Source organism: Melospiza georgiana, chromosome 29 (assembly GCF_028018845.1).
Source record: "Melospiza georgiana isolate bMelGeo1 chromosome 29, bMelGeo1.pri, whole genome shotgun sequence".
Taxonomy (NCBI): domain Eukaryota; kingdom Metazoa; phylum Chordata; class Aves; order Passeriformes; family Passerellidae; genus Melospiza; species Melospiza georgiana.
In genome coordinates, this window is record NC_080458.1 from 3,706,531 (window position 1) to 3,731,656 (window position 25,126).

The 25,126-nt window shown below is 50.7% G+C and overlaps 1 protein-coding gene across 1 annotated transcript in view; it reads left to right on the top strand.

The window, feature by feature from the left end:
- SLC4A8 (solute carrier family 4 member 8) overlaps positions 1–24,767 on the top strand; it is a 30,971-nt gene extending 6,204 nt beyond the window's left edge. The window contains exons 2-25 of the mRNA XM_058042032.1: positions 1,762–1,843; positions 3,426–3,560; positions 4,086–4,221; positions 4,909–5,069; positions 6,373–6,558; positions 7,083–7,171; positions 7,282–7,439; positions 7,771–7,858; positions 9,309–9,455; positions 9,616–9,707; positions 10,262–10,436; positions 10,699–10,832; positions 12,694–12,939; positions 13,031–13,136; positions 14,451–14,612; positions 15,220–15,333; positions 15,779–15,940; positions 16,479–16,730; positions 18,299–18,367; positions 20,568–20,741; positions 21,570–21,707; positions 22,713–22,810; positions 23,232–23,335; positions 24,469–24,767. Of these exons, the coding sequence (XP_057898015.1) occupies positions 1,762–1,843; positions 3,426–3,560; positions 4,086–4,221; positions 4,909–5,069; positions 6,373–6,558; positions 7,083–7,171; positions 7,282–7,439; positions 7,771–7,858; positions 9,309–9,455; positions 9,616–9,707; positions 10,262–10,436; positions 10,699–10,832; positions 12,694–12,939; positions 13,031–13,136; positions 14,451–14,612; positions 15,220–15,333; positions 15,779–15,940; positions 16,479–16,730; positions 18,299–18,367; positions 20,568–20,741; positions 21,570–21,707; positions 22,713–22,810; positions 23,232–23,319 (3,192 nt within the window). The 3' untranslated portion in view covers positions 23,320–23,335; positions 24,469–24,767. The remainder of the gene's footprint in view (positions 1–1,761; positions 1,844–3,425; positions 3,561–4,085; positions 4,222–4,908; positions 5,070–6,372; positions 6,559–7,082; positions 7,172–7,281; positions 7,440–7,770; positions 7,859–9,308; positions 9,456–9,615; positions 9,708–10,261; positions 10,437–10,698; positions 10,833–12,693; positions 12,940–13,030; positions 13,137–14,450; positions 14,613–15,219; positions 15,334–15,778; positions 15,941–16,478; positions 16,731–18,298; positions 18,368–20,567; positions 20,742–21,569; positions 21,708–22,712; positions 22,811–23,231; positions 23,336–24,468) is intronic.
- The last annotated feature ends 359 nt before the right edge of the window (positions 24,768–25,126 follow it).

A 25,126-nucleotide genomic window follows, 5' to 3' on the forward strand; every position in this document is an offset into this window, starting at 1 on the left:
TGGTTAAAGCAGGAATTTGGGGGGAACAGATTCCCTGATATCCACCTGAAATCATAGTCCATTATTTATTCTCCATTTTCCAATCACCTCATGGCATCATTGTCAATACAAGGGCAGTGTCTGCCTGGTGGGGTTGGAAACTTTCCTTACAGATTCCAGCTGTGGTTGATCTGAGCTGGTTCCCCAAGCATGGGGGAGCTCTTGTTCCTGGAATTTCATCCAGCAGCTCCTCCAGTTCCCCCAGTTGCCTCAGGATTTTGCTCCTTTTCCACCTTCAGTTTCAGGAATTGAAATCTTGGTGTGATTTTTGTTGTTTGAATCATTTTTGGTCGCTGTGATGGCATCAAGGTGAGGTTGGACCTCATGCACCCAATCATCCCAAACCTTCCCTTTGAGCCTTTAGATGAGGAATTATTGGGGTGCTAATGGAAAATATGGGTTGTTGGGCATTGCAGGGTGTTTGTTTGCATAGATTTTTATGGGATTTTGGTTTTCTTGGGTTGTCTGGGGGCACAATGAAGGGGCAGGTGAGCAGTGGTGATTCTTTCCTTCAGTATTTGAAGCATAAAAGAATCATGGAATGGTTTGGGTTGGAAAACCATCGGACCATCCTACTCCAACCCTCTGTCATGGACAGGGATACCTGCCATGAGCCCAGGTTGCTCAGAAATCTCAGTTAAAAAATGGGAAATGCTGTTTTTCATGGGGAGATCCTTCTAAGGGGAGCCTGAGCCTCTGCAGGACCTTGAAAGATTTGGAGGTCATTGGTGACCACGACTTGTGGCCAAGAGCCACCCAGGGAGTCCTGCAGGAGCCACAATGAGACCAAAAGTGGCTCTTTTCCCCCACTTCCCCCAGGATTTTGCTCCTTTTCCACCTTCAGTTTCAGGAATTGAAATCTGGGTGTGGTTTTTTTGTCGTTTGAATCATTTTCGGTTGCCACAACGGCATCAAGGCGAGGTTGGACCTCATCCACCCAATCGTCCCAAACCTTCCCTCTGAGCCTCTAAATGAGGAATAATTGGGAAATTGACAGAAAATATGGGTTGTTGGGCATTGTAGGGTGTTTGTTTGCACAGATGATGGGATTTTGGTTTTCTTGGGTTATCTGGGGGCACAAGGAAGGGGCAGGTGAGCAGTGGTGATTCCTTCCTTTAGTATTTGCAGCATGAAAGAATCATGGAATGTTTTGGGTTGGAAAACCATCCGACCATCCTGCTCAACCCCTCTGCCATGGACAGGGGTATTTCCCATGAGCCCAGGTTGCTCAGAAATCTCAATTAAAAGATGGGAAATGCTGTTTTCTATGGGGAACTCGCACCAAGGGGAGCCTGAGCCTCTGCAGAACCTTGAAAGATTTGGAGGTCATTGGTGACCACGTCCTGTGGCCAAGAGCCACCCAGGGAGTTCAGCAGGAGCCACAATGAGACCAAAAGTGGCTCTTTGCCCCCAGCTTGGAAATCCCTGTGTATTTTTTCCTTTTTTAAGAAATCAACTACAAAAACAAAGAAAAGAGTTGAGTACTTTTAGGTCTGAAATGCCCAAATTTGGGTCTGAGGTCCCTCTCCCCCCACAGTAACCATTCCAGACTCCCATCATGTACAACACGGATGGGTTTATTTGGGATTGGGAAAAGAACCTTCCACAAATTCTTGTGTGTTGGGCTGTGCCTGGAGGAGAAGCCGTGATCCTCATGGAATCGTGGATGGACAGGGAGCTCCACAGACCCATCACCAAATTTTCCCTTCTTGTCCTCTTTAGAGACACGATGAGGAGGCCGTGATTGACCAGGGCAGGACGAGCAATGTGGTCAACATCCACTATGAGAAGGAGGAGCTGGAAGGTGAGATCTTGCTGAGAGCTTGCTGGGATTCTGCTGAGATCCTGCTGAGAACTTGTTGAGATCCTCCTGGGATTCTGCTGAGATCCTGTTGGGATCCTGCTGAGATCCTGATGAGAACTTACTGGAATCCTGCTGAGGTCCCACTGGGATCCCACTGAAATCCTGCTGAGATCCTGCTGAAATCCTGCTGGGATCCTGCTGAGATCCTGCTGGAGGAGCCACCAAGCCCTGGGAAAAAGTCCCTGAAATGTCCCTTGCCTGGTGTCGCATCAAGAGCAGCAAAATCTGTTGAGGTTCTTGGTTAAACAACAAATTATTGATTTATTTTTTATTGCAACGGCTTTTAAAGCCCTGATGGAGGCCCAGTGTGAAATGTGTCCATGGGGTTGGATAATTCCCATCTGCTTTTCCCACAGCAGCTGCTCCTGGCTTGGAGAGGGCAGGAGAATAATTTGATGTGGTGCAGATTCCCTGTTTCCCCCCTAGAGTTCATTGTCATGGAGCTCCTTTGATATTTCCTTCTCGCCTTCTGCCGTAAAAAGATTTCAAAACTCTAATTATTGTGTTATCTCCTGCTTAATGAGCAAATCTGAGGCGTGGTGGTGGTGGTGTCGTCCAGTCCAGGCTGGAATTTGAGAAGGGTTTTGGTGCTTTCAGGGCACATTTAGGTGACCCCAAACTATCCCTTGGTGTGAAGCTTAAGTAAAATGGGCTTGGAAAAAAGGACAAGTCTGTCAAAGTCAGGGATCCACTGAAATTTGCATTGAGGGAAGTTGCTGTGGGAGTTTTGGGTGTCTTGGTTTGGAAAGACAGGAGTCTGCTCAGGAAGGCAGGAGCCTCCCCTGAAATGGAGATGTAAACCCTCCCCACCCCTTCGAATTGCTATAAATTTTAAATTAAGGAGCTCTCAAAAATATGGGAGCAGGAAATAACAGTTCTTTAACAGGGAAAAGAAAAAAATTAAAATGATAAAATAAACAATGCAGTACACTAGAACCCAACCTGACACCCTGTGGGTTGGGGTGTTGGTGGCAATCCAATTGGAATTGTGGCTGCAGCCCTCCTGCAGTGTCAGGTGTGGTTCTGTTGGAGCAAGGGGGTTCTGAAGAGAAGGATGTATTCTCCCTCTGAAGATCCAGTGGAAGAAGAGAAAGCTGCTGTTCCTCTGGGGAATCCAGTGGAGAAAACTGTGCTGGTGTCTCAAAACCCTCTGGATTATATCTGGGTAGCAATGCTTGGCTCCTCCCTCTGGGCTCATATCTCACAATGGGATGTTATAGTTCTTATCAGTCATGCAGTGACATTCAATAGTCTGTTATCAGCAGATGTCCCCTCCCAAGGGAGGAGTGATTGTGGTCACTCACAGAGAGAGATAAGGCAAACTGCCCACTTGACAAAGGTCATCTGCCATACAGATGGCAATGGAAAACATCTTGCACTGCAATCTTCGGCATTGGGGTGTCCTGTGTGGGTCCTGGCTGAACCTTGCGGGTCCCCGAGGAGCTGCCCTGACTCTGTGACCTCCTCCTGTGGTGGCTGTGCTGGCTGAGCCACCAACATTGCCACCATCCTGTTTTCCCAGGCCACCGGACCTTGTATGTGGGCGTGCGGATGCCGCTGGTGCGCCAGAGCCACCGGCACCACCGCGCCCACAGCCAGAAGCACCGGAAACGGGAGCGCGAGAAGGACGCGGTGCCCGCCGAGCAGGGATACCACTGTAAGTCATGCTGGGGTGCCCACCACGCCACTGCCAAGCCAGGTCCCTGGGGACACTTTGTGGGGCTGTTTTACCAAGGAAAAGTGGCTTTGTTTTTTTAGCAAGGCTCTCCTTTTTCCAATTTTCTTTCTGATTTTGCAATAAAATAAAATAAAATAAAAAAAATAAAATAAATAAAATAAAATAAAATAAAATAAAATAAAATAAAATAAAATAAAATAAAATAAAATAAAATAAAATAAAATAAAATAAAATAAAATAAAATAAAATAAAATAAAATAAAATAAAATATCTATAATGGATTTAGGGATTCTGGTGTAAAACTGGAGGTGTGGGGAAGGAAAGCAGTCCATCCTTATGGGATGGAGGCTCCACCTTCCCCTGTGAGAGCCCAGAGGGAGCCGTGGGAGAGAGGCCAGGCCAGCGTTTATGGCTGGACTGATCCCAGTGATGCCACTGGAATGTGAGTGTGCTGGGATGGATCCAGGCTCAGAAATGGGATGGGGAATCTCCTCCTGTCCCCAGACACCCCATCCCAGCGGGTCCAGTTCATTCTGGGCACTGAGGAGGATGAGCAGCACGTTCCTCATGACTTGTTCACGGAGCTGGATGAGATCTGCGTGAAGGAGGGGGAGGATGCCGAGTGGAAGGAGACGGCCAGGTAAATAAATCCCTGAGATTTGGGAATGACAGGAAGCTGTGCCAGGAGGGGTTTAGGTTGGACATTGGGAAAAGGTTCTTCCCCTGCTGGAACAGCTCCCTAGGGAATGGTCACAGCCTCAAGGCTGACAGAGATCCAGGAGTGTTTGGACAAAGCTCTCTGGGACACGGACTCAAATCTCTGGGTGGGATTTTGGGGTGTCTGGGCAGGGCCAGGGATAGGACTTGATGATCTTTGCGTGTCTCTTCCCACTTAGGAGATTCCATGGTTCTAGAGGTCAGAGAATGCTTGGTTTGGGGATCAGTGGGATTTTCGGGGTTATCCTGAGCCAGAAGTTGGACTTGATAGTCCTCATAAGTCCCTTCCAATTCCAGAGTTTCCATGATCCTGTGATCCTCATAGGTCCCTTCCACCTCTGGAATTGATTCCATGTTTCCAGAGGCCAGGGACAGCTCTAAGTGGGATTGTTGGGGTGTCCTGCACAGGGGTTGCACTCTGTGATCCTCATGGGCCCTTTCCAGCTGAGGATATTCCAGGATTCTGTGATCCCTGCTGCCAGCTGTGGTGGCAGAGGAGTTCTCTGGGACATGGAACTTTCCCAGCTGCAGGAACTTCCTCCAGCCACTCCACGCTTTTATCCGAGGGGCTGCAGGGCTGGAGCCCTTTTCTCTCTGGTCAAATCCACAGGTGGCTGAAGTTCGAGGAGGACGTGGAGGATGGGGGCGAGCGCTGGAGCAAACCCTACGTGGCCACGCTGTCCCTGCACAGCCTCTTCGAGCTGCGCAGCTGCATCATCAACGGCACCGTGCTGCTGGACGTGCGCGCCACCAGCGTCGAGGACATCGCCGGTACCGGGGGGAAATCCTGACCGGGGCTTGGGGCTCCCAGCTGGCCTGGTGGGGCTCTCTCTTGGTTTGGAAAGACAGGAGTCTGATAAGGAAGGCAGGAGCCTCTCTGAAATGGAAAATATAAACCCCCTCCCTCTGAATTGCTATAAAATTTGAAATTAAGGGGCTCTCAGGCAACAAATAAGGGAGCAGGAAATAACAGTTTTTAATAGCAAAGAAGATAAAAGGATAAAATAATGCAGTAAACCAAAACAACACTGACAGAGTCAGAACCCAACCTGACACCCTGTGGGTCAGGGTGTTGGCAGCAGCCCCATTGGAATTGTGGCTCAGCCCTCCTGCAGTGTCAGGTGTGGTTCTGCTGGAGCAGGGATCCTGTAGGAAAGGATGGAGTCTTCCTCTGGGGAATCCAGTGGAGAACCTGTGCTGGTGTTCCAGAACCTCCAGATTATATCTGGGTGGGAATGTTTGGCTCCTCCCTCTGGGCTCACATCTCCCAATGGGATGCTGTAGTTCTTATCAGCCAGGCAGTGACATTCAATAGCTGTTATCAGCAGGTGTCCCCTCCTGAGAGAGGAGTGGATGTGGAAGAGATGAGGAAAAACTGCCCACTGACAAAAGACAACTGCCATACAGATGGTGATAGAACACATCTTGCCTTGCAATCTGGGACGAGTTCCTAGAATGGGAGTGGGCTCCAGGTGTGCACCTCTTGCTGGCAGTGTGGGGTCCTTTGGAAAGTGATTTTTGGGTTAGAGAGAGGCTGGATCAAAGTTCTACAGCAAAAAAAGAGAATATTTTGCAGTAAAAGGGAGAATATTCTGTAGTAAAAAAAAGAGATTATTCTGCAGGAAAAGGAGAATATTCTCCCTTTTACTGCAGTACTTTACTTTACTTTACTTTACTTTACTTTTTCCTCTACTTTTCTCAGTAAAAAGGAGAAGTGTTCTGCAGCAAAAAGGAGACTATTCTGCAGTAAAAGGAGAATATTCTGGAGCAAAAAAGAGAATATTCTGCAGTAAATGAGAGTATTCTGCAGCAAAAAGGAGAATATTCTGCAGTAAAAGGGAGAATGTTCTGCAGCAAAAAAGGAGGACATCCTGCACATTTTGAGTATTTCAGAACCTGGCTGTTTGGCTCTCCCTAGGAGCTGACCCTTGTTCAATAATTACTCACTCCAAGCCATTTCCTCGCATTACTCTGACTCCATTTTCCCTCCACACACCAGGGTTCAGGGCTTTAGGGGCAGAGTGGCTCAGGCCGGGCAGGTCCATGCTCTGACCTGGTGTCCCTGTCCCCCCAGACCTGATCCTGGCCCAGCAGGAGCCGTCGCCGGAGTTCGACGAGCGCACGCGGGCCAAGGTCCGGGAGGTGCTGCTGAAGAAGCACCACCACCAGAACGAGAGGAAGAGGAACAACCTCCTGCCCATTGTGCGCTCCTTCGCCGATGTCAGCAAGAAACAGGACTTGCACCTGCTGGAGAAGCCAGGTGAGGTTCTGCGGGGTTTGGGGCTGGCTGAGGTTCTGCATGGTTTGAACCAGGTGAGGTTCTGCATGGTTTAGAGCCAGGTGAGGTTCTGTGTGGTTTGGGGCCAGGTGAGGTTCTGTGGGGTTTGGAGACAGGTGAGGTCCTGCAGGTATGGAACCAAGTGAGGTTCTGTGGGGCTTGGAACTAGGTCAGGTTCTGCATGGTTTGGAGGAAGCTGATGTTCTGTGAGGCTTGGAGCCAGGTGAGGTTCTGTGGGGTTTGGAACCACCAGGTGAAGTCCTCCAGGACTTGAGGTCAGATGAGGTTTTTGCCAGGTTTTAGCACCAGCTGGAGGTTTCTGCCAAGCTTTACCACAAGGTGAAGGTTTCTCCAGGGATTTGACACCAGGTGAGGTGTTCTCCAGGCTTTGGCACCACATGGGGGTTTCTGGGTGACTTTGCCCCCATTAGACTTGTTCTGGCAAATAACAAACACCCCAACTCCTCCTTTTCCTCCCTTTCTGAGTGTTTTCTCTTCCCTCACAGCCCAAACCCTCACCCCTCACCCTTCTCCCACCACTGCAGAAGCTAAAAATGGGGTGACCCCTGAGACCAGTGCCATGGACCTGAGCAAGGTGAGACCCCTGCACCTCTCCCACTCCTCCAGGGGGGTGAGAGGGACCTTGGGGGACCCCTGAGGGTTTCGTTTTTGGGGGATTCCCTGAGAACGGCTGGTCCTGCCCAGGCGGAGCTGCACTTCATGAAGAAGATCCCCAGCGGAGCAGAGGCGTCCAACGTGCTGGTGGGAGAGCTGGATTTCCTCCACCAGCCCCTCGTGGCCTTTGTCCGCCTGACCCCGGCCGTGCTCCTGTCGGGAATGACAGAAGTTCCCATCCCAACAAGGTCAGAAGGAGAAGCACAAATTTTTATTTAAAAAAAACCCCAAACCCACCTGAAATCACCCCACGATTTGGGGCCCAAGGGAACAAGTGGGAGCTGCATGTTTCTCCCATGCCGCTCCTCACCTTCCCTCCATGCTGGATTTTTTGAAACCTATGAACTAATTTCAATGAAATTTGCCCCAAAATGAGATTTGTGATTGGTTTTGGTGAGCAATTCAATCCATCGAGGAGGTGGGGAACCAATGTGTTTCCTCTGAGGGCCCAGGGGTTTCCCTGGGTGCTCTTGGAGTGAAGCCACATGCCCTTCTCTCAGTTTGGTTTACCTTGTCCAGGTTCCTGTTTGTTCTGCTGGGGCCAGGAGGAAAAGCCCATCAGTACCATGAGATCGGCAGGTCCATGGCCACCACCATGACGGATGAGGTGGGATCAGATAAGGGGGATCTCGGGGTCACTTCTGGGGTTCTTCACTATTGTCTGTCCCTGGAGCAGTGAGGAAGAGGATTTGCTGTCCCAGCCCTTCCTTCACACCCCAAACCAGAGAGATTTACATCACCCCGAATCCCGGGGGCTGAAATCCCCTCTGGGTGCATCCCACATCCCATCCTTCCCTAGGGGGTGCCCAGGACATTGTCCCCAGTGGTGGCATTGCCCAGGCCAGAACTTCACAGAATCACAGAATCAATCACACAATCACAGAATAATGAGGTTGGAAGAGACCTCTAAGATCATCAAGTCCAACCTATGCCCAAACACCTCAACTAGACCAGAGCACCAAGTGCCATGTCCAGTCTTTCTTTAAACACGTGTCAGCACAGAAAGTCTAAAATCCTCAGCACCCAGAGCTCCAACATCTGCTCTTTGTGCCAACCCAATCTCAGCCCCCACTTCTCCCTCTAGCTCCATCCCAAGCCCCATCCCTGCCTTTCTGCCTGCTGGATTTTGGCAGGAAGGTGATTTTACACACTCTAATCAACCGCCCACCCGTAATCTCAGGGCCACCAACCGATTTTGGAAGCCTTCTCCACGGCCTCAGGTCAAAATGCAGCACTCTCCTGGCACTCAGGGTGTCACAGAATCACAGAATCAATCACGGATTCACAGAATCACAGAATTATGAGGTTGGAAGAGACCTCTAAGACCATCAAGTCCAACCTATGCCCTGACACCTCAACCAGACCATAGCACCAAGTGCCATGTCCAGTCTTTTTTTAAACACATCCAGAGATGGTGATTCTACCACCTCCCTGGGAATAGCATTCGAGTGCTTTATTATTCTTTTGGAGAAAAAAAATTTCCTAATATCCAACCTGTACCTTTCCTGATGTAGCTTGAGACTGTGTCCTCTGGTTCTGTCAGTGCTGCCTGGTGGAAGAGACCGACCCTACCTGGCTCCAACCTCCCTTCAGGAAGGTGTAGAGAGCAATAAGTTCACCTCTAAGAGAGCCATAAGGTCACCTCTAAGAGAGCAATAAGGTCACTGCTAAGAGGGCAATAAGGTCACCTCTAAGTCACCCCTAACTTCTCCCCTCTGAGCCAACACCTGAAGTGTGGCCATGAGGAGCTGGGCTGAAATCCCACCCAGGATTCATCCTGCACCTCATCCTCCCCACACCCAGGGCTGGCACCATCCCAGGGGCGGCACTGCCAGGGTGGGAGAACTTCTCCTCAAAGCCATGAGGGACGGTGACCTCATGGAGGAGATGATTACAAGCACCACAATGCTCAGATTCTTCCTGCTGGGGGAACATTTCCAGCTGCCATTTCCAGCTGGAGATTTGGGGAAGATGATCCTGCCATAGCCAAAGGGGAGCTGCCCAGGTGAGGACACCTGGGGTGGGTTGTGCTCTCACTGGGGGTCTCCTCTGGGCAGGTTTTCCACGATGTTGCCTACAAAGCCAAGGACCGGGCTGACCTCGTGGCTGGCATTGATGAGTTCCTGGATCAGGTCACGGTGTTGCCTCCGGGAGAGTGGGACCCATCCATTCGGATCGAGCCCCCCAAAAACGTCCCCTCCCAGGTGGGTGCTGCAAGGGGGACAGGCAGCGCAACACCCCAAATTCTGCTAAACTTGGGATTCCCAGTTTGGCACAGCCACACCCAGGCCAGGAGCACAACAAGCTGGTGGTTAATGAAATACCTGAAAAATGCCAGTTTAGAGCTGAATTCCGTGCTCACAGGAAAAGAGGAAGATGCCGGGAGCTCTGGATGAGAGTTCTTCCCACAGCAAACCAGAGAAACACAGCGGTCCTGAACTGGAGCGGACTGGGAGGTGGGAGCTCTCCTGGTTTGGGCCCTTCTTCTGTTTTTCCCCCAAAATCTGAGCAGGCACCTCCCCTTCCAGCAGCTTCTGGGGTCACCTGGTTCAGTGAAAGGGCCCCACGTTGTCACCTTGGGCTGGGCAGGGGGGACATCTGGGAAGGTGGGAGATCTGGGCAGGGGGCACACCTGGACAGGTGGGAGGAGGTCTGGGAAGATGGGAGATCTGGGCAGGGGGGAGATTTGAACAGTGAGGAGGTCTGGGCAGGTGGGAGATCTGGGTAGGGGGGGACACCTGGGCAGGGAGGAGGAGGTTTGGGAAGGTGGGAGAGCTGGACAGGGAGGAGAGCTGGCAGGAGGGAGATCTGGGAAGGTGGGACATCTGGGCAGGGAGGAGACCTGGGCAGGGGGGACACCTAGGCAGGTGGCCCAGCCCCAGCATCAGCACACCAGGGTTTCCTGGCTTTGGGGCAGGGGCAAACACCTCCAGGTGAGGGCATTTTCTGCCCAAAGGAAACGAAAGGTGCTCTCCAAGAGAACAGCCTGGTGTTCCCTCCCTCCCTGCAGGCTCTTTGGGGGTCTGGTCCTGGACGTGAAGCGCAAGGCGCCGTGGTTCTGGAGCGACTTCAGGGACGGTCTGAGCCTGCAGTGCCTGGCGTCCTTCCTGTTCCTTTACTGTGCCTGCATGTCCCCCGTCATCACCTTCGGGGGCCTGCTGGGGGAGGCCACCCACGGCCACATTGTGAGCTCCTCTCTCTGTAGGGAGCGTGGGGAGGGGGAGACGCCCCAAAAGGACCCCCCTGGACTGGTGGGGAGTGTCCCTGCTCGCGGGGAGCGTTTGGAGCCCAAACCAGCCCCTGCCAACCCAACCCGCTGGTCCCTTCCAACCCAACCCGCTTCATAACCTTGGAAATCTCTTCGCTGCTGTGAATTTCCTTTGGATTTTTGGGGTTTTTTTATCCCTAATGATTGATTTGCTCCCTGCTCCCTCTCTTCCCTGCCAGAGTGCCATGGAGTCACTGCTGGGAGCATCCATGACGGGCGTGGTTTATTCTCTCTTTGCTGGCCAACCCCTCACCATCCTCGGCAGCACTGGACCCGTCCTGGTCTTTGAGAAGATTCTCTACAAATTCTGCAAGTGAGATGTTTGTCTTCAGTTCTGGGGGAAAGATTTTTTTTTTGGGGGGGCAGGGAGGAGATGTTTTTCTAATTTTCTCAGTGGGAATTGTCAGATTTAAGTTGTCTGCTGGGTCACAGAGGTCTCCTGCTGCTGCTGTTGCACAGGAAGGGTGAAAATCCTTGAGCTTGGGGGCCATTTGGGGTTTTTGGCTTGGGGTAATTTGGGATTTTAGGGTTGTAAAGAAGCAGTTGGAGGAGGAGGAACCAGAGGCTCTGGATGGATGCCCAAGGAAGGTGAAACAGATCACTCTGGTTTGGGAATAATGGAGGGTTTGTTTTCCACTGAGTACAAAATTCTAAACCTGGTTTTTGCTGGAAGAAGAAATAGATTTTGTGCAAATCTCCATGTAGTTTAGTTCAAACTGAATACTTTGAGTTTTGCTGATTTTATTGAGCAAGTGGGAGCTTTTCCTAGGAAATAGCTCTTTTCTATGATGGTCCTTTCATCTTGGTGACTTTGGTGTGGGATGAACCCCCCTCACCAGAATTAAACTTCTCGTTCACCCTCAAGCTGACTGTGGGTGACCAGGGCAAACCCAACTGGTTTTGGTGTCGTGGCTCTGGGGAAAATGGGAGAACCTTCCACAACCTCAATCAGCCTTCAAGACATTAAGAACACATCAATTCATGCTAATTAAACACTTGGCTTCTCCACCCACTGTGACGGTGTTCACAGGGGTTTTCGGATGAGGGAAGAGACGAGAATGTTCACTCCATGTTTCAGAAGGCTAGATTTATTATTTTATGATATATATTACATTAAAACTATACTAAAGGGATAGAAGAAAAAGTTTCATCAGAAGGCTTAGCTAAGAATAGAATCAGAAAGAATGATAACAAAGGTTTGTGGCTCAGGCCCTGTGTCTGAGCCAGCTGGGCTGTGATTGGCCATTAATTACAAACAACCACATGAGACCAATCACAGATCCACCCGTTGCATTCCACATCAGCAGATAACAATTGTTTACATTTTGTTCCTGAGGCCTCTCAGCTTCTCAGGAGGAAAAAATCCTAAGGAAAGGGTTTTCCATAAAAGATGTCTGCGACAACCCACACCCTGCAACCTCAAGGACATGGAAACCTCACTTACCACCTGCAACCTCCACACCCTCTCCTGTGGGATCTCAGCACCTCAGGACTGATGTGCAGAGTGACCGAGATCACCCTTGGGGGGCTCGGGAGTCCTGGAATGTTGCCAGAAGTGTCTGGTGGCTGGACTTTGATCCTACACAGGAGACGACACCTGTATGAGAATAGGAGGATTTCACTGAGTAAATGGTGAAGGGATAAGTTAATTAGAGTGAAACACAGGGTTTAAGATTTCTGTACAGGGGGGGTCTAAAGAAGTAAGATGGAGGAATTGGGGCGTGTCCTGTCCTTCTTCTTCTTCTTCTTGGCCTCCATCTTCTGTGGTGATGTTGGCACTTTGGGATTGGTTATTACTAAAAGTGCACTGGTTAATAAGGGTAAAAGGTACTGGGGAAAAATGATAAATATTGTATAAGTAATTTCAAGTATAAAGATAAGTGACCGCCCTGGGGGCTCTCAGTGTGCCCATGGCTGGCTGCTGAGCAGACCTCTGTCGGGCCAAAAGAAAATCTTTTAGATAAACAATTAATAAACACCGAGACCGAGAAAAGATCTGAAGCCTCTTCTCGTCCTTTGAAGCGCGGGCTGTCCAAGGCCACCCCGGGCCTTTCCAGGTCACCTAAACAGCCGGGAAACTGACACTCTCCCATTGCTCCTAACTTTCTCTGGAGGAAGGCTCAGCTCTGAGACCCGTGCTGGCCTTTCCCCCAGGAGGTTTTGTGCTTTTCCAGGGACTACACGCTCTCCTACCTGTCCCTGCGGACGTGCATCGGGCTCTGGACCGCGTTCTTCTGCGTGGTGCTGGTGGCCACGGACGCCAGCTCCCTGGTGTGCTACATCACCCGCTTCACCGAGGAGGCCTTCGCCTCCCTCATCTGCATCATCTTCATCTACGAGGCCCTGGAGAAGCTGAGCCACCTGCGGGAGACCTTCCCCGTGCACATGCACAGCAAGCTGGACCTCCTCACCATCTATTAGTGGGTGTTCTCCTCCTCACCCTCCCTCAGGTGCCTCTGGGTCTGTCCCAGTGCCGTTCCCTCAGCCCTGTCCTGGTTTTCCCCCCTCCAGCTGTAAGTGTGAGCCTCCAGCTCATCCCAGCAACGAGACCCTGCGGATCTGGCGTAGCAACGGGGTCAACGTGTCGGGAATCACCTGGGGAAACCTCACAGTGACCGTAAGTGCCCTGGGCCACCACTCTCTCAGGGAGGCCAGGTGCCAGAGTCACCTTCTTCAGGGCTGCGCTCTGAGAAGTCCCTGCTTAAATATCATGGGTACTTTTAGCCTGCTTGGTCCTGGGAAGGAGAGTCCAGGGGTGCCGAGCCTACCTGGTCCAACTCACCTGGTCCAGCCCCTCTGGTCCAGCCCACCTGATCCAGCCCCCCTGATCCACTCCACCTGATCCAGCCCACCTGGTCCAGCTCACTTTGTCCCCAACAAGAACTGTCCCCCTCAGCTTTGTGGGATCTGGATCAAGGTTAAGGGGGTGCTTTGATTTCTGGAACATTTGAAGGACTGAAGTTCCTGCCTGGAGGCAGTGATTGGCTCCCTTAATTGGTTCCTAATGACTCCAGGCCCTGCTATCTGTAGGGTCTCGCATAAATTTGCATGTCTGAGCAGCCCTACAGGGATTGTTCCTGCAAGCAGAGCCCAGGTGTGGGATGGGGGCTCTCTGAGACATCTGCAGCCCCTTTTGGCCTTGTTCTGATAGCCCCGACTGCAAAGGGACAATTTGTCTCTTTTTCCATCCCATGGTTGTCCCAGCCCTCCTTCCCTGGTCCCTCTTTATCCACAAATTTCCATCTTTTCCTCCTCCCCCAGTGTTTTCCTCAGCCATGGTGGAGCAGAGGATGTGCCATGGGTCTATGGTGTCCCACCACATCCTGCCTCTGCTCCCCTCTGTGTAATTCCAGCTCCACGTGTCACTTGTTCAGCTGCTGCTGCCCATATTTGCATTATATAAATATAGAAATATTTAAATATTTAAATACATAAACATCTACATGTTTATATAACACGTTATGTTTAATACTATTTATATATTTTATATATCTCTAGTTATTTCTCTTTGAAATATTTATATTTATAAATACATATATATATGTAGTATAATATATGTAGTATAATATATGTAGTATAATATATAATACATAATGTATAATATATAATATAATATAGTATATAGTATATAGTATATAGTATATAGTATATAGTATATAGTATATAATATTTATAAATATTTATATTTATATGTAAATAGTAACACATTTATATTATTATATTCTAATATAAAAATATTTTTATAGTATATTGCTATTTATTTATATATAAATATGTACATATTTACATCATGCTGATATATTTATAATATATTCATATATTCATATTTATAACTCCTATGGCAGCTGCAGGATCACAGATCTTGCACCAAGACCCTCCACCCCCCTGTTATCCCGGTTTTCCTCTGTGTCCTGATGCTCTGTTTCTCCAGGAATGTCGCTCCTTGCATGGGGAGTTCCACGGACCTGCCTGCGGACACAACGGCCCCTACGCGCCCAACGTCCTCTTCTGGTGCTGCATCCTCTTCTTCTCCACCTTTGTCCTGTCAAGTTTGTTGAAGAAGTTTAAAACCAGCCGTTACTTCCCAACCAGAGTAGGTAGAAGGTGGTGGCTGGGGGCAGATTCCATGCTCCTTTCCCAAAATGCCATTCCTGGAGCACTGAAGGATTGGCCACCGCTCAGCCAGGCAGGGAAACGCTGACCTTGGGTGTCCCTGCCTTGTTTCCATGAGTGCGGAGAGGTTGTGGCATTCCCCACCTGCCTCACAACCTGTTCCAGAGTGATGGTCTTTGGCTCAGGCAGTGGGAAATCTGCTCTTCCAAAGTTATTTATTTCTCTTCCCCTTCTGAGCATCATTTTCTGGAGTGGCATTCGAATGAGGAGTTGCCATGGAAAAACAGGAATGAATGATGCCTCAGTGCCTTATCCCCATTTTACCCACAAGCGTGGCACCTTCCTCATTTTTGGTATTTTTGTTAACGTCTGAATTAAAATTTGAATTTTCCCCCTAATTTAACTCTTTCTACTGTCCCACACCAGATCCCCAGATCTCCAATGTGGCAGCACCATCCACCCAGGGGAGCTGGCTGCATGTCCTTGGAATGGAGGGATTTTAGGGATTAACAATCCCAGCTCTGTGGGTGTCCCCAGGTTTCCCACCTCGTGTCCTGGCCCCTCTCAGCCCCGGTTTCTCGCCCCAGGTCCGAGCCACAGTGAGTGACTTTGCTGTGTTCCTCACCATTGTCATCATGGTGCTCATCGACCTCGGGATCGGGATCCCGTCCCCCAAGCTCCACGTCCCCCACGTGTTCAAGGTAACGGGGTTGGGGATTGGTGGAGAAGGCTTTCGGCACCTCAGGTGCCACCAGGTGATGTCAGGGCAGGGCTGGAGGAGATGCTAGTGGTGGAACCATCTCCTCTTCGACATCCAAGAGCATCGATCTCCCTGGAAATCAGGATACAGCCCCAAAACCAGACACTGGACAGGAGAACCAGTAGAGCAGGACTGGGCTGGAGGAGCTGCTGGTGGTCTAAGCATCTCCTCTGCCACATCCAAGTCATCAATTCCTTCCTGTCTTTTGGGAAGCCAGCCCCAAATCCAGGGGAGAGGGGACTCTGGGACAGATGACACTGGCACTGAGAAGCCCCCTGGGAGAGGGTGACATGAAGGGAAATGGGAAATGCTTGGACACAGGGATGGAGGGGAACAGAGGCCAGGGAAGGGTTTTGGCTGGGAGCTGATCTCACCCTCTGTTGCAGCCCACCAGGGATGACCGTGGGTGGCTCATCAACCCCATTGGGCCCAACCCGTGGTGGACGGTGTTGGCCGCGCTCATCCCGGCCCTGCTCTGCACCATCCTCATCTTCATGGACCAGCAGATCACGGCCGTCATCGTCAACAGGAAGGAGCACAGGCTCAAGGTGAGGGGCTGCAGGGGGTCACCCCCTGCCCACCCTGCTCAGGCTGTGGGGCTGGGACAAGCTCCTGTCCCAGACGCTTTGGGAAGGTTTGGGATAACACCAGGCTGTGTGCCAGGAGCTCTCCTGGACACAGGGAGGGGATGGCAACTTTTGGGAACAGCAAGGGAATATTGGAGTGTAGAAGGGTGGTGTTTTTTCAAATGTTAGTGGCAGCTGGGGAAGGGATCTCAATTAGCTCCAGGGATCACTCAGAGCCATGTCCTGCCTGCAAGTGGTGGGAATTTCTTTATGAATGAAAAAATAATCAATTTTAAAATTATTTCTGAGAAGCAGAGATGGTACAAACCCTCCAGACCCACTTTATCTGATCCTGCCAGACTTTTATGCAAGACATCAAATCCACGTTTTTTTCCAGTTCTTATTTCAAACCTTATTTAAATTTTCCAGAAGTTGACTTGTGCTTGAGCAGGCTTTGAGCCCCACCCATGGTGTTGCCCTTGCCCCTGAGGGATGCTCCTGTTCCACTTTTGCTCCCCAGAAAGGCTGCGGGTACCACCTGGACCTGTTCATGGTGGCCGTGATGCTGGGGGTGTGCTCGGTGATGGGGCTGCCCTGGTTCGTGGCCGCCACTGTCCTGTCCATCACCCACGTCAACAGCCTCAAGGTGGAGTCCGACTGCTCCGCGCCGGGCGAGCAGCCCAAGTTCCTGGGCATCCGGGAGCAGAGGGTCACTGGCCTGATGATCTTCGTGCTCATGGGCTGCTCCGTTTTCTTCACATCTGTGCTCAAGGTGAGAGCGGGATGGAAACCCCCTGGCGACCCACAGGAGTTTGGGGGGACATGTGAAATTAGGGCCTCCCTCCCCCAGGTGATGCCAAGGGCAGGATGGGAACCAGCCTTGGTGACTTCCCAGCCCTTCAGACCCGGCTTGGGGCGCTCAAGCCAAGCGAACAGGACGAATCCCTTAATTTGGGATTGTCCTCCACACCCTCTGTAGTGAGAGGGATCCTGGCTGGTTCCCACCAAAGCTGGTCCATCCCTGCCCTTCCCAGCTGGACTGGAGAGAAAATAGACCAAAAGTTCATGGCTTGAGATAAGGACAGGGACAGATCCCTCATCAGTCATGATCATGGGAAAAACCATTGGAATTAGGGATATTAATTGAGTTTATTACTGACAAAGTCACAGCAGGATAATGAGAATTAAAACCAAACCTTAAAAACTTCCTTCCTTCCCCATTGGTCCCTCCCAGGGGACACAGCTCTCCAGGAACTTCTCCAGGTTCTCCTCCAACCCGAGTCCATCCCATGGCAGACAGCTCTCCCCAAACTGCTCCAACAGGTCCCTCCTGGAGCCAGCTGGAGCTGGCTCTGCCAGACATGAAAGAAACTTGCAGCAGCTTCTCACGGAATCCATCCCTGCTCCCCAAACATGGCCATGCAAATTCTACCCATCCACCCCAGCTTTGGGTTAGAATTTAGCACTTTCAGTTCACTCCCCCAAGAGCCTTGAGAGAGCCATTCCCAGGAACTGAACCCTCAGAGTTCCCCCCACAGGCTTCCCTGCCCCTTCTTCTCACCAAACAATCCCAGCTCCAGGCTCAAAGGAGACACAACCCAGGCTTAAAGCAGACACAATCCCAACTCCATGCTCAAAGCAAACACACAATCCCATCTCCAGGCTCAAAGCAGACACAGTCCCACTTCCAGGCTCAAAGGAGACCCATTTCCACCTCCAGGCTCAAAGGAGACACAATCCCAGCTCCAGGCTCAAAGGAGACTCAGTCACAAAAATAATAAATTTTAAAATTATTTCTGAGTATTATTTCCCAGATCCAGGCTCAAAGGGGACACAACCCAGGCTCAAAGGAGACCCATTCCCAACTCCAGGTTGAAACCAGCCCCATTTCTACCTCCAGGCTCAAAATAGACACTGTCCTACTTCCAGGCTCAGAGGAGACCCAATCCCATCTCCAGGCCTCAAACCAGACCCAGTCCCACCTTCAGGCTCAAAGCAGACACAATCCTACCTCTAGGCTCAAAGGAGATGTCACTTCCATGCATTCCCACAAGAGTTTTTTCGAGATCATTTTTACCCCCCACAGGAGGTCTCAGATAGATGAAATGTGTTCCTGATGGGTGAAATCCCCTCTTTGTCTCCAGCCTCTCTGGAAAAGAGGATTATTCTGATGGAATGAGTCAAAAGATCGGTCTGACCCAGAGAACAAAACCTGTGCTGGATAAAATTCAGCATGGGAAAGTTGGGAATCTCCAGGCAGCACCTGAGAAAGGAGTGATGGGAGAGAGTGGCAATGCTGCAAATGAAATTGGAGGCATTAATTGTTGCATTTTTCCCCAGTTTATCCCGATGCCAGTCCTTTATGGGGTCTTTCTGTACATGGGGGTCTCGTCACTCCGAGGAATCCAGGTACGGCTGCTCCAGGGAATTTCCTCTCCTGAAGGCCTTGGGGTGGGAAAAACGTCTCTGAGCACAGGAAATTCACATGGTTTTTGTCAGGGATGGTGGGTACAGGCTCAGGAAGTTTTTACGGCTGGGAGGGCCAGTTCAGTACTGGGAGGACCCAGTTCAGCACTGGGAGAAGCCAGTTCAGCGCTGAGAGAGGCCCAGTTCAGCACTGAGACAAGCCAGTTCAGCACTGGGAGAGTCCAGTTCAGTACTGGGAGGATCCAGTTCAGCACTGGGAGGAACCATTTTGGCACTGGGAGGGGCAATTCAGTACTGGGAAGACCGAGTTCAGCATTGGGAGGGCCCAGTTCAGTGCTAGGAGAACCCAGTTTAGTGCTAGGAGAACCCAGTTCAGTACTGGGAGAGCCCAGTTCAGTGCTGAGAGAGTCCAGTTCAGCCCTGGGGGAGGCAGTTCAGCATTAGGATTGCCCAGTTGAGTACGGGGAGAGCCCAGTTCAGTACTGGGAGGGCCCAATTCAGTGCTGGAAAGGCCCAGTTCAGCACTGGGACAAACCAGTTCATCACTGGGAGAGTCCAGTTCAGAACTGGGAGGATCCAGTTCAGCACTGGAAGGAACCAGTTCAGCACTGGGAGGAACCAATTCGGCACTGGGAGGGACAGTTCAGTGCTGGGAGGACCCAGTACAGCACTGGAGGGGCAATTCAGTACTGGGAGGACCGAGTTCAGCATTGGGAGGGCCCAGTTCGACACTGGGAGGACCCAGTTCAGTGCTGACAGAGTCCAGTTCAGCACTGGGAGGATTCAGTTTGGCACTGGGAGGAACCAGTTCAGCCCTCTCTGTTTCAGGTGTTAGGACAGGTTGGTGTTTTGTGATGGGAAAATAGCAGAATTCATGTGAAGAGAAGGAAATTCTACTGGTGGGAATCCTTGCTGGGGATTCCCTGGGCCAAGAGATGCTGACCAGAGAAAACCCTGGAATAACTCGGAATTTGGTGGACAAAGCCAGGTGGATTTTGGATGGAGCGAAGGGACAGAAGGTGCTGGTCCCAGGAGGAACAGAAGGGGATCCCAGATTTCTCCTTGCTCCCAAAATCTCCACATCCCAGCAGCTGCAGGAGCTGTGGCAGTGTGTTAGTATAACTTATTTGAGCTAGGTCTAATGAGCTCTAGGGGGCTTAAAACACACTTAAGATAGCTTAGCTACTTTTGAAGGCATAAAAATCAGCAGGATGGCTTCTGTTGCAGTGCTGGAAACAAAAAAGTTTAATAAAAGGCAAAATAACAAACAGAAAAACTGAGCAAAGTGTTAGACATTCTTGCTCTTAGTAAAAACCCTTTACAAAAGCAGTTAGTTTCTTTGTTCATGTCTTTTTCTAGTTAATTGTTTAGGTGAGACTTTTTAGCTCTTGTCTAATTAGCTATCCTTGAGTTTGAAGTGAAGTGTCTTAAGTCTTATGAAGTGTCTTTTCACTTAATTAAAGAGAGAAACTTCTAAGCTTCTGTCTTAGTTTGGAAAGCCAGGTGCCTTCTAAGGAAGGCAGGAGCCTCCCCACCACTCTGAATTGCTATAAATTTTAAATTAAGGGGCTCTAAGACAACACATATGGGAGCAGGAAATAACAGTTTTTTAATAGGGAAGAAAATTAAAGGATAAAATAAACAATGCAGTAACCTAAAACAACACTGACAGAGTCAGAACTCAACCTGACACCCTGTGGGTCAGGCTGTTGGCAGCAGTCCCATTGGAATTGTGGCTCAGCCCTCCTGCAGTGTCAGGGGTGGTTTTGCTGGAGCAAGGATCCTGTGGAAAGGTGCAGTCTTCCTCTGAAGATCCAGGGGAAGAAGAGGCAGCTGCTGCTCCTCTGGGAAATCCAGTGGAGAAGCTGTGCCAGAACCTCCAGATTATATCTGGGTAAGAATGCTTGGCTCCTCCCTCTGGGCTCACATCTCCCAATGGGATGCTGTAGTTCTTATCAGCCAGGCAGTGACATTCAATAGCTGTTATCAGCAGGTGTCCCCTCCTGAGGGAGGAGGGATTGCGGAAGAGATTAGGAAAAACTGCCCACTTGACAAAAGACAACTGCCATACAGATGGCAAATAGAATACATCTTGCCTTGCAATCTGGGACAATTTGTTTCTTTTTCAAGAGACAAAAGACAGTTTTATCACTCCTCCAGCAGTGCTCTCTTTTCCCTGCAGTTCTTTGACCGCCTGAAGCTGTTCTGGATGCCGGCCAAGCACCAGCCCGACTTCATCTACCTGCGCCATGTGCCCCTGCGCAAGGTGCACCTGTTCACGCTCATCCAGCTGCTCTGCCTCGTGCTGCTCTGGGCCATCAAAGCTTCCCGCGCTGCCATCATCTTCCCCATGATGGTGAGGGACGGCGTTTGCGGTGTTCCAGTTTCCTCAGTGTTCCCAGTCTTCCCAGTATCCCAGTGTTCCTGGTGTTCCTGGTTTTCCCAGTGGTCCTGGTGTTCCCAGTGTTATCAGTGCTCCCAGTGTTCAAAGTGTTCCCAGTATCCCTGGTGTTTCCGCTATCCCAGTGTTCCCAGTGTTCCCGGTGTTCCCAGTATGCCTGGTGTTCCCTGTATCCCAGTGTTCCTGGTGTTCCTGTATTCCCAGTGCTCCCGGTGTTCCCAGTGTTCCCAGTGCTCCCCGTGTTCCCAGTATCCCAGTATTCCTGGTGTTCCCAGTGTTCCCGGTATTCCCAGTATTCCCATAATTCCCAGTGTTCCCAGTATTCCCATAATTCCCAGTGTTCCCAGTATTCCCATTATTCCCGGTGCTCCCAGTGTTCCCAATGTCCCCAATGTTCCCAGTATTCCCAGTATCCCAGCGTTCCTGATGTTCCTGGTCTTCCCAGTGTTCCCAATGCTCCCAGTGTTCCCAGTGTTCCCGGTGTCCCCAGTATTCCCATTATTCCCGGTGCTCCCAGTGTTCCTGATGTTCCCAGTTTTCCCAGTATTCCTGGCGTTCCCAGTATTCGAGGTATCCCCGGTCTTCCCAGTGGTCACATATTCCCAGTGTTCCCGGTGTTCCTAGTATTCCCAGTATTCCCAGTGTTCCCAGTGCTCCCAGTATCCCTGGTGTTCCCAGTATTCCTGGTGCTGCCGGCGTCCCTCACTACCCCTGGTGCTCACTGCTCTGGAAGGATGGAAGCACCATCCCTGGCCTCACCCATCTCCCCTTTCCTTCCTGAAGGTTTTGGCTCTTGTTTTTGTCCGGAAAGTGATGGATTTGTGCTTCTCCAAGCGGGAGCTCAGCTTCCTGGATGACCTCATGCCAGAAAGCAAGAAGAAGAAGTTGGACGATGCCAAAAATAAAGCCAAAGAAGAGGAGGTAATGCCAGGAGCTGTGAATCTCCTTGTGGTATTTTCAGGGTCCCCTGTAACTGGGAGGAATTAATGAATCTGACTCCATGCTCTTAGAAAGCTAATTTATTGTTTTATGATCTATATTATATAAAAGAATGCTATAGTAAGACTACACTAAAGAATAGAGAAAGGATACAGACAGAAGGCTAAAAGATACTAAAGAAAAACTCATGACTCTTTCCAGAGTCCCGACACAGCTGGCTGTGATTGGCCAATAAGTCAAAACCATTCACATGAAATCAACAAAACAGTCACCTGTTGGTAAACAATGTCCAAAACCACATTCCAAAGCAGCAAAACACAGGAGAAGCAAATGAGATAATATTGTCTTCCTCTTTCTCTGAGTCTTCTCAGCTTCCCAGGAGAAGAATCCCGGGCAAGGGGATTTTTCTAGAAAATATGATGGCGACATTTCCTCTGGGCTGTGAGATTCCCTGTTCCTGTCGCAGCTCATCCTTAGATCATGGAATTGTAGGGCCATGGAATGGGTTGGGTGGGAACGGACATTAAAGCCCAGCCAGTGCCACCCCTGCCCTGGTCAGGGACATCTCCCACTATCCCGGGGTGCTTCAGGCTCGTCCAGCCTGGCCTTGGGCCCTGCCAGGCTGGGGAAGGGGTGGGGAACCCACAGCTCCTCTGGGCAGCAGCTGTTGGGAACATCAGAACCGAGTAAAACGGATCTCACAGCCTGGATCCCACATCCTGAACATTTTCCCTAAATTCTGAGAGTTTCACACTGGAACAGAGACATTGTTATAATTTTAAAATGAGCCTTAAAATAAAAATAATTATATATTTCTGTGGAGGTTTGCTCCCAGCAGTGTCACTAACCCCAAACACACACACAGGTCTTTACCTGCTGCTAAAGGTGCTGTGGGTCAGAGGAGAGGGCAGCCTGCCAGGTTTTTACTGGAATTTCATTTTTTCTGTCTTGGATCAAGGAGAGAGAACTTGACTTGTCTCTTTTCAGGAGTCCCAGAAAATGATGGAAGCAGCTGCTGCGAATTCTGTTCAGCTGAAGCTGGGCAAGACCAGCAGGGTGGACACCCCAAAGCCCAGCAATGACAGGTAAAGACCCCCCAGGTCAGGACCCCTGGCAGGATCAGTGGGAAGTGTCTGGCTCAGGTTTCTCCACTTGCAGATTTATCCCAAATCATCTTTGTGGGAAAATCCCAAATTACTGGAAATTTAGGAGGTCACAGAGCTCTGACCCCACAATGGCTGCATAATTCCTGTTTTATCCCAAAACTACATCACCAGTGGTTTCCTGGGATCTGCTCCCATCTGAGAGGTCACAGGGGGAAACACAAAACACCAGCTGTGGGTCTGCAGCTCCGGGCCTTGATTCCCAAAATTCCTTATCTAGCCAAACCATCCCCACCAGCTGAGCTCTGGTTGTCCAGGCCCTCCTGTTCCTCTGGCCACTCCCAGTGCTCCTGGTGGGATCAGACCCATCCTCTTGGAAAACCATCTGGAACATTCCTTGCAGGGCTGATCCTTCCGAGATCAACATTTCGGATGAAATGTCCAAGACCACGGTGTGGAAGGCTCTGACCATGAACACAGAAACGCTCTGAAGCCAGGAGGAAGGAGGTAAAGGCTCAGCTGTGAACTTGTGGGGACAGCACAGGCCCACGGCCCCTCTGGGCTCTGGCCAGTGCTGCTGGGCAAGGGGAACGCTCCTGGGGACAGGCAGCAGGACCATGGCCACCAGCAGCAGGACCATGGCCACCAGCTCCTCTCTGCAGGGAAGTGTGGGAGCTGCACCTGGAATCCTGGGATCAGACTGGGATCCTACACCCTGAGAGGCTTTGAGGGGCTGGGGGCATCTCCAGAGCTGGGAGTGGAGCTGGAGAAGGGCTGGAGCAGCAGGAGGAGGGTCTGGAGAGCTCCTGAGGGAGCTGGGAAAGAACCTCAACCTGGAGAAAAGGGCTCAGGGGGGACCTTGTGGCTCTGCACAACTCCCTGAGAGGAGGGGACAGCCGGGGGGATTCAGGATCTGCTCCCAGGGAACAGGGACAGAAGGAGAGGGAACCGCCTCAGGTTGACCAGGGAAGGTTCAGATTGGATAATGGGGAAAATTCCTTTGTGGAAAGGTTGTCCAAGCCCTGACACAGCTGCCTTGGGCAGGGTAGAGCCATCATCCCTGGAAGAGTTCCATAAACTTGGATGTGGCACCTGGGGACATGGCTGGTGATGAACATGGCTCCCAGGGGACAGGGACAGGAGGAGAGGGAACGGCCCCAGGTTGACCAGGGAAGGTTCAGGTTGGATACTGGGGAAGATTCCTTCATGGAAAGGTTGTCCATGACACAGCTGCATGGGGCAGGGGTGGAGCCATCATCCCTGGAAGAGTTCCAAAAATGTGGATGTGGCACCTGGGGACATGGCCAGGGGTGAACATGGCTCCCAACAGAAGGAGAGGGAATGGCCTCAGATTAACCAGGGAAGGTTCCGGTTGGATACTGGGGAAAATTCCTTTGTGGAAAGGTTGTCCATGACACAGCTGCATGGGGCAGGGGTGGAGCCATCATCCCTGGAAGAGTTCCAAAAACTTGGATGTGGCACTTGGGAACATGGCCAGGGGTGAACATGGTGGTCAATGGTTGGATTTGATGATCTCAAACACCTTTTCCAACCTGAACAATTCCCTGGATCTCTGATTCTGTGTCTCCCACTGATGACACCCTCCCTCTTTCCCCTTTTTCCCCCATGCCCACGTCCAGGCGCCTCGACGCCGCCATCGAGGAGCAGGAGTGTGACTCAGGGATGTGCCAAGGCAGACACGGAGGAGCGGCTCGTTTCCCAGCCGAGGGGTCCCACAAAGCCATGCAGAGTTTTCCGTTCCCCCCGGGCTGCTGCGTCCCGGGGGTCCGTGTTGTCCAGCCTCGTGTGTCCTCGTGTGCGTGTGTTGTGCAGTGGTGGAGGCTCCGCTACCGCTTCCCATCAGTTCTATTTTTTTAATCTCGAATTCTTCGTCTCCTTTTTCTTTTTTTTCCAAATATAAACACTGAATGTACAAAACCATTCCCTGCTCGATCTGGCGCCTTCTCCTCCTTTCGGGCTGGTTTGGGATCCTCCTTTGGATAACTTCTGTCTCTTACTGGTACAAGAGGGGATGCTCTCCATGGTGGGACAGTGTTGGGAGCGTCTCAGAAATTGGAATGAACCACTCCTGAGCACTCAGGATAGCACAAAGGAAAAGCTCCCTGTGCTCCATTTTTCCGTCTCTTTTGAGGGTTCTTTTTGGGCTCTGCCACCAGCCTGAGAGCGGTAAAATCCAGAAATGTCCCTTTTTAGTCAGCTTCAAAATGACCATAAGGGAAGCTTAAAAATAAAATCCCTGGTGGTGTTGAGTTTGTGAGGGTCCCCAGGACGAGGTGA